Here is an 8,393-nt window from a genome sequence, read left to right as displayed (position 1 = left end):
GAAGGGCCTGTTCATCCACCTTCCAAAAGCATGTCCCTTCGGCTGCCTCAGGGCTTCCTGCAGTCCCTGGGTTCTTCTCTTCGTCAGCTCCAAGAAAGGAAACCAAAATCAGGGCATGACTTTAGCAGCACATCAGCCAAACCCTAACCATTCCCACACTCACCGTCTCCTAAGTGCACCCAACTCCTCGTGTGTCTGCCTCCAGCAAGAGGTGCAGTTTGCAGCTCCCACTGCATGGCACACCTGCAACAGGGAACAAAAGCTTTCGGTGGCATTTCTGACACTTCCCTGGACCCCTGCTCCTCCTCCATACCTCCCCGACTCACCTGGGACGCTCATTTCTTGCCAAAGGTTACCGGGCTGGCACCTCAAAAGAGAAGAGGGCAATGCTTAAATGCCCACCCCTGAAGTCCCTGCCATTGCCCACAAGGCCAGCAGAAGAGCACCTGAGCTTGTCGCTCGGCTCCTCGACCCGTGGCTCTGCTCCTCTGGCAATACGGATGGGCACTGCAAAGAAATCACAGAGGCAAAAGCAACCACAGACGGATCCCCTCCGAGTGCGACATTCTGACCAAAGTTCCCCTCTCAGGTTCCTTTACGCTCACCTCTTACTGCAAGGACCTCCTTCCCATTCTGCTCATGCTTGCCAGGTTGTGCACCATCAGAAAAAAAGGAAATGACAAAGAATGTGCTTAGATTCACCAAAATTAAACCCACCAGAAGTATCGTCTGATTGTTACCGGCAAGAAAATGCTCACCTTGCTCGTCTGCACTCTGGTGCCGTTAGCCCCAACAACCACCTGCATGCCACCTCGAAAGAAAGAAGAAATGGATGCTCACAGAATGACCACTGACAAGAAGGGATGGAGATAACCTTGGAATCAGGCTGGCAGGAAAATGCTCACCTCGCTCATCGGCCCTCCGGTGCCGATAGCCCCAGCAACCGCCTGCATCCCACCTCAAAAAAAAGAACAAAAACACACTCACAGAATGACCAGTGACAAGAAAGGCCAGAGACGACTTTGGATACAGGCTGGCTGGAAAATGCTGACCTTGCTCTGTCTGCCCTCCGGTGCTGATAGCCCAAACAAACGCTTGCATCCCACCTCGAAAGAAAGAACAAAGAGAGGCTCACACAATGATCTTTGACAAGAAGGACCTGTAAGAACTGCAAAGACAGACTCACAAAAATGTTACATGGGGGATATGCTATGCTCTGCCCTGCACACCCTAGTGCTGCCTGTAATACTCAGCCTCTCTGCTTCCCTCTCCTAAAAGACTTCATCTTAAACATCCCGTTCCCTACGCTGATTTCAAAAGCCCTCATGGCAATTCCCAAGCCTGTACCTGGCTCTCATCCCCCTCTCTGCCTCAGAGCCCTTCACTTATCTGGCAGAGAGAAGGGCCTGTTCATGCACCTTCCAAAAGCATGTCCCTTCGGCTGCCTCAGGGCTTCCTGCAGTCCCTGGGTTCTTCTCTTTGTCAGCTCCAAGAAAGGAAACCAAAATCAGTGCATGACTTTAGCAGCACATCGGCCAAACCCCAACCGTTCCCACACTCACCGTCTCCTAAGTGCACCCAACTCGTCGTGTCACTGCCTCAAGCAAGAGGTGCAGCTTGCAGCTCCCACTGCATGGCACACCTGCAACAGGGAACAAAAGCTTTCAGTGGCATTTCTGACCCTTCCCTGGACCCCTGCTCCTCCTCGATACCTCCCCGACTCACCTGGGACGCTCATTTCTTGCCAAAGGTTACCGGGCTGGCACCTCCAAAGAGAAGAGGGCAATGCTTAAATGCCCAGGCCTGAAGTCCCTGCCATTGCCCATAAGGCCAGCAGAAGAGCACCTGAGCTTGTCGCTCGGCTCCTCGACCCGTGGCTCTGCTCCTCTGGCAATACGGATGGGCACTGCAAAGAAATCACAGAGGCAAAAGCAACTACAGACGGATCCCCTGTGAATGCGACATTCTGACCAAAGTTCCCCTCTCAGGTTCCTTTACGCTCACCTCTTACTGCAAGGACCTCCTTCCCATTCTGCTGATGCTTGTCAGGTTGTGCACCACCAGGCAAAAAAAGCAAATGGCAAAGGATGTGCTTAGATTCAACAAAATTAAACCCATCGTGCTGCTGCGGGATGAGCTGACCCCTCTGCACAGTCTCTGCCGTCCCTGCCAGCCAAGTTCTGCCCAGGCTCTGTGCACGGGGACGGAGCGCTGACAGTTTTCAGCCCCCACACTGTTCCACAAAGGCTGTGATGTCACAAGGCCCTTGCCTGGCACCCAGGAGATGGGCAAGGCAACGCAAGGACAGAGTCTGGGGATGGAGCAGGTGCAATGGGAAGGAGGTCCTTGCAGTAAGAGGTCAGTGAAAAGGAACCTCCTGAGAGGGGACCTTTGGTGAGAATGTTGCACTCTGAGGGGATCTGTCAGGATGTGCCTTTGCCTCTGTGATTTCTTTGCAGTGCCCATCTGCATTCCCAGGGAGCAGAGCCACAGGCCCAGGAGCCCAAGTGACAAGGTCAGGTGCTGTTCTGCTGGCCTTGTGGGCAGTGGCAGGGTATGGCAGGGCTCAGCAATGAAGCATTTCCCTCTTCTCTTGGGAGGTGCTCTGCTGAGCCCTGGCTCTGCTGCTGAATTGGACTGGCCTTGGATGCTGCCTGGGTAAAAGAGTCAGGAGACACTGGGGAGAGGTGAGAGAGAGGGGTCAGGCTGGTGGGATGGTGCTGGGGGGGTCATGGGCTGGGAACCACCAAGGCAGTTCCCATTAAGGGGCCATATTTTGAGGTCGTTCAGCTTATCCATTGGCCACCAAGAATTACAATATTCAACCAGTTGCTCTGGCATCAGGGCGTTCCTCCCCCCCCACCCCCTCACCTTTACCTGTTCCTTAAAATACAACCTGCAGGGCAGCTTTTTGGGATCTCTTCTCTTGGGAATTGTGAAGATACAACCGCTCCCATGTTTAACCTGCCAGGCAAAACCACCCTGTGAACACCTTTCCCAGCCTTTCCCAACCTTTCCTGAAGCCGAGATTTTACGGGCATCCCGTAAATATCTCCCAATCTTACCCAAGCCTGCAAACCATGACAGAAACCTCTCAGCCTCACACTGCGTCCTTCTCATTGGTGTGACTGATGTGCGGGCAAAATACCTTAAAAACCAGTACCCTAAATTGATGTCCTGTTCTTTTTCCCAGAAAAGAAGGCATGGGGAACTCTCTAGATCAGGGAATTGAAGATCTCCCCAAAACTCCTTTGGTACCCACTGCAGGGCCAGCAATTCCTCTGGTCTGCCATGCTGGCATTGCTTTGTCTTATCTGGGTCCCCAGAGACTGTCACTGAAAACTGGGGAATAAATTCTCTAATCAGGTGGTTAGGGTGTAGAGTTGACCTTACTTTATTCAGCACTGAAGGGACATGGGGATTGCTCTCTAACACATGGGCATCAGTTCTCAAAACTTTGAACTCTTTATACATTTTAGCAAACAAAGGAATTCATGTCCATTGGCTGACAAGTTCTGTAGCTCTCTGCATTAATTCTTATTCTCTCTTCTATTGGCCATGGATTTCTCACTTTGCATGGTACTTAGTCCACAGTTTTTGTCCTTTTCTTATCTTTTCCTTAGATAGGCAGAGTCTCAGTAATTGTCTGTGTTAGTTTTGTCTTCATCTCTGGTTTTTCTAAGAGACTTTGTGGTTTAAAATTTCTGCATTCTTGGTGTCCAGGTCTCAAAACCAGATTTCTCTCCCAGCTCTAGGACCACTGAATTCTGCCAGGCCTTAAACTTTGAATTTGGTTTTCTAATCAACAGACATGGCCCAGAACTTTTTCATCATCCATTAATTATTTCACTCTCCTGCCAACAGTTTCTCCCCACTGCTGCGTGGGCTCCTTTGACAAGAAATGGAATTTGTTCAGCAACAAGTCCAGTCCTGTTTCATATTTGTCTTGGGGATCTGCATGAGGGGATCGAGTCTTCTGTGAGCAAATGGGCAGATGGCCCCAAGCTGGGTTGCAGTGTCGATGTGCTGGAGGGTAGGAAGGCTGTGCAGAGGGACCTGGACAGGCTGGATCTCTGGGCCGAGACCGTGGGCATGAGGTTCAAGAGTGCCTTTGGTGCCTTTGGTGCCTCTGGCCACAATAACCCCCTGCAGCTCCAGGCTGGGGGCAGAGCAGCTGCAAAGGGTCCCTGGGAGTGGGAAAGGCCCTGGGGGTGCTGGTCAACAGAGGCTGAACCTGAGCCAGCGGGTGCCCAGGTGGGCAAGAAGGCCAAGGGCATCCTGGCCTGGATCAGAAATAGTGGGGCCAGCAGGAGCAGGGCAGGGATTCTTCTGCTGGACTGGGCACTGGTGAGGCCACAGCTGGAGTGCTGTGTCCAGTTCTGGGCCCCTCAATTCAGGAAGAACATTGAGGGGCTGGAGTGGGTTGAGAGCAGAGCAATGGAGCTGGGCAAGTGCATGTCCTGTGAGGAGCAGCTGAGGGAGCTGGGGTTCTTCAACCTGGAGAAGAGGAGGCTCGAGGCTGACCTGCTCACTGTCCACAGCTTCCTGACAGGAGGGTGGAACCAGGTGGGGCTCAGCCTCTTCTGCGAGACAACAGGCGATAGGACAAGAGGACATGAGGACCTGCCTGTCAGGGGATGTTTGTCAGGGGCAGGAGCAGGAATTTTTGGGCAGAAACAGGGATTAGGTATTGACATGGGCTGCCCAGGGAGGCGATGGAGTCACCATCCCTGGAGGTGTTTAAGGAAAGACTGGACATGGTACTTTGTGCCATGGTTTGCTTGACATGCTGGGGGTGGGTGGAAGGCTGGATGCCAGTTGATCTCAGAACCTCTTCTCCCCCGGCATTTCCAATCACCCTATTTTTGGAGTCAGGGGCTCTGCTCCTCTCTGCCTAAAAACAAAATTGAAAGATGAAAGGAAAAAGGCCCATATTTATTGCACTTTTTTTTCTCCTTCTTCTTTCTGTGAACTGTGAATTTTGATTTAAAAGCATAACAACTTTTAATTAATTGGAGATTTGAGACTCGAACAGTGAGTTTCATCTACTCCCCTGCAGGTGCTCCTGGGACCTTGTTTTCTCCAGGCTCCCTCTGTAGTCAGTGGAGACAAGAGAAGGCTCTGCAGGCTGGGTTCTCCCAGTCTAAAATTGGCAGGCAAAAGAAAGCTTACAAATCTCTTCCTGGCACTGTTCTCTTGCTCTGCCTTTTGGTTGGAACATTTGAGAGCAAGAGCAAGGAGCAACTGCATGGAAACAAGTGCCTTTTTGTGCAGACGGGTGTGAGGTGGGACTCTGTGACACACTGTGTGGATCCATAACAAATGCTGCTCATTATTTAGAGGACTAAAAAGGCAAGTTATACTTGGTCCCTATTCTGCCCTCCCCTCTCTTTTCCTGAAGAACCAGAGAGCAAGAAGCTGTGGCAGAAAGCAGGGGATTGAAAAATACTTGATACTGATTATTTTGAAACCAACAGATTCTCGGGGATTCCCAGTGCAAAAGGCAAACACTGAAAAGTAGAAACAAGAGCTTTAAACATACAGAGTGGATGTGATTTCATGGGTTAGCATTTGTGCAGTAGAAGAGAGGTTTTTGGCACATAGGTGTGACAGATGTTTGCAATAGGTCTGAGTGAGCTTGGAATTTCCCAGGAATGGGGTAAAATAGCCAACAACCTCTTTAGAATCCTCTGTTCTGGTGAAAGAAAAAGTACAAATAAGACATCAAAATCCCTGAGGACTCCAAGTGAAATGTGAAACAGAAAAATCAGGGGGTGAGAATTGCCTGAAGGACAATCTCTGTGCTAGACAGGAAGACTGCAGGAAAAGAAAGGAGCAGAGAGGGAAGGATGGAACATTTTGTCCAGACTGTGAAATTATCACCCTGGGTTTTGCCACGTTCCTGTCTCGGCAGGAGGAACTGAAATTCAGCATGGGACCAGCAAATGAGACAGCAGTTACTGAGTTCATCCTTGAGGGTTTCCCAGAGCTTGATCAAAGGCTGCAGCTGCTTCTTTCTCTGATCCTTCTGTTCATGTACCTGACAACAGTGACAGGGAATGCAATCATCATTTTCCTCGTGCATGTGGATCACCACCTGCAAACCCCCATGTTCTTTTTCATTAGCAACCTGGCCTTCCTGGAAATCTGCTTTACATCCTCCACAAGCATCAAATTGTTTGCCATCCTGAGTTCTGCTCAGAAAACCATCTCCCTGAGCAGCTGCTTTGCCCAATCCTATTTCTATTTTGCCCTGGGTGGCACAGAGTTTGGCCTGCTCATTGTCATGTCCTTTGACCGCTGTGTTGCCATCTGCCAACCCCTGCACTACGCTGCCACCATGCAGCCTCAGCTCTGCCTCGGCCTGGTTGTTGCTGCCTGGGTCATCGGCTTCACCCTCCAGAGCTACCACCCGCTCTTCCTGTCTCAGCTGTCCTTCTGTGGCTCCAACAGGATCCCCCATTTTCTTTGTGACAACTCCCCCTTATTCCAACTGTCCTGCTCTGACACCAGCCTGCTTTGGAAAATAGACACTGCTTTCATATCATGTGTCGTGCTGGGCTCCTTAAGTTTAAATCTGGCATTTTACACCTGCATCCTTTTCTGTATTCTGCAGCTTCCAGCAGCCTCTGGGAGGAAGAAAAAAGCTTTTACTACCTGTTCTTCCCATCTCATCACCTTATCCATTGCATATGGGAGCTGCATTGCTCTCTACACGTGTCCTTCAACAGATGCTTCCTCAAAGACCAACAGAATTGTAGCTTTGCTGAACACAGTGCTGTACCCATTCTTAAATCCATTCATCTACAGCTTTAGGAACAAGGCTGTGATACTGGCACTAAACAAATGCATTGCCAGGGCAAGAGCAAAGTTCTTCCCGTAATCATGATGCATTTCTGGACATAAATTCCAAGGATCTGCTCTCACATGTTAAACAATACCAGGGCATATGTTTGTAACCTCCAAATGTGGAGGCCTCAGGAGATTTATGCTCTTGTCAGCTCATGTCAGGTTAAGTGATAAGAAGCTCATCTGCACACCCAGACAGGGCACTAACAGTGGTAGGAGGAGTAACAGGGCAGTTAATGCTCTGCCCTGGCTGCTCCATCCCTGCAGAGCCATCAGCTCACCAGGAATCCATCTCCAAACAGAGAGAGCACAGAGGAACAGTGGCAAGGGACAACCCAAATTACGGGCTCCTGAGAAAGGGACACCATGTCCCAGCTCCTTCCAGGGCTGCCCTGGCAGAGCCATCAGCCCTGTTGTCCAGGTTTGAAAGGCCTAAGGCACTGAGAGCAGATCACCATTTGAACTAGGGGGATTGTTGCCTTGGAGTGTAGGACACATTCTGGGATGCAGGGGAAGAGCAGTTTTGGATAGCACAGGGCTTGAGGGAAGTTGAGGGGAGGACCCCAACCAGTGCAGTCTGTTCTGTCTTCTCATTAAACTGAATTTCTCACTCCTGTGTGAGCCAATTTGTCTCTGCAAGAGCTGGTGAGCGTGGGGGTGTGAGTGCAGCAACTGCAGGAGGAGCAGGGCATCAAACAGCCCCCATGTCAACAGTGCTGGCAACGGAGCGACTGGAGCGGCTGGACTGCAGGGTCGGGGGGTGTGTGAGTGTGGGGGTGTCCTGGGTGGGAGTGGAAGGCTTAGACAAAGCCTTTAAAGAAGCTCAACTGCTGTTGAGTCACGAGGTACAGAAAGGATCCCCTGGCTTTCTAAATTCCTTCTCAGAGAGGAGCCTGAGTGTGGCTGGATCCAATCTTAGCCTTGGGCTGTGTCAACAGTTTAAATTAAGGAATTCCAGAGATGTGATTAAATCACTTTGTCTCGCAGGTTTTAATGATGGTAGATCAGAGGTTTATTATGACAAATGAACGACAAGTGAAAACAGATGAAAAATCTTAATCAGAATGATTTACTACAGGGTGAAAAAACTAAAAACCTACTAGTAGGGTATAATATAGCATAAAGTAGCACAGAGCACTGTATCAAAGCAATTCTATGAAAGCAATTCTATCACAACCAGCCAAAGAAACAAGCATTCAGAAGAGATTGATATAAACCACCATAGGAGACAGCAGGCAGATCTCTCACTTAACCCCAGGGGAGGGACCAGGAAGAGCATTTGTGGATCTGTGAGAGTTTGGGCTGCTTTTCCTTCTAAAAGGAGCATCGCTCCAGGTGGAGGGAGACCACTGGACAATATGTTTGCTGTTGGAAGTCCCATCATTTGAATGCTTTTATTGGAATGAGTGGGAAACGGAGAACAAATCCAGCAGTTCCTGCTGTTTGTTCTCAGTGTCACAGCCTGCGCTGGCTTTCGGGGTGAGCTTCTCTTCCAAGGCTCTGGTGGCATTTGCTCTGGGTGTGTTCTATTGGAGTGGCCCTTG

General features: G+C 50.2%; 1 protein-coding gene across 1 annotated transcript; it reads left to right on the top strand.

The window, feature by feature from the left end:
- Window positions 1–5,792: 5,792 nt before the first annotated feature.
- On the top strand, window positions 5,793–6,883 carry LOC126652265 (olfactory receptor 6C3-like). The gene has a single exon (XM_050338942.1). The coding sequence runs from the start codon at window positions 5,933–5,935 to the stop codon at window positions 6,881–6,883; it is 951 nt and encodes a 316-aa protein (XP_050194899.1). The 5' UTR covers window positions 5,793–5,932.
- The last annotated feature ends 1,510 nt before the right edge of the window (window positions 6,884–8,393 follow it).

This window comes from Myiozetetes cayanensis, unplaced genomic scaffold (assembly GCF_022539395.1).
Source record: "Myiozetetes cayanensis isolate MyiCay16 unplaced genomic scaffold, myiCay2020 scf734, whole genome shotgun sequence".
NCBI classification, from domain to species: Eukaryota; Metazoa; Chordata; class Aves; order Passeriformes; family Tyrannidae; genus Myiozetetes; species Myiozetetes cayanensis.
The sequence above is the reverse complement of the archived record's forward strand: the minus strand, read 5'-3'. Positions and strand labels throughout refer to the sequence as shown.

Bases quoted from the DNA above. Each gene is read 5' to 3' on its own strand.
- LOC126652265 (XM_050338942.1), top strand. From the start codon at position 5,933: ATGGGACCAGCAAATGAGACAGCAGTTACTGAGTTCATCCTTGAGGGT.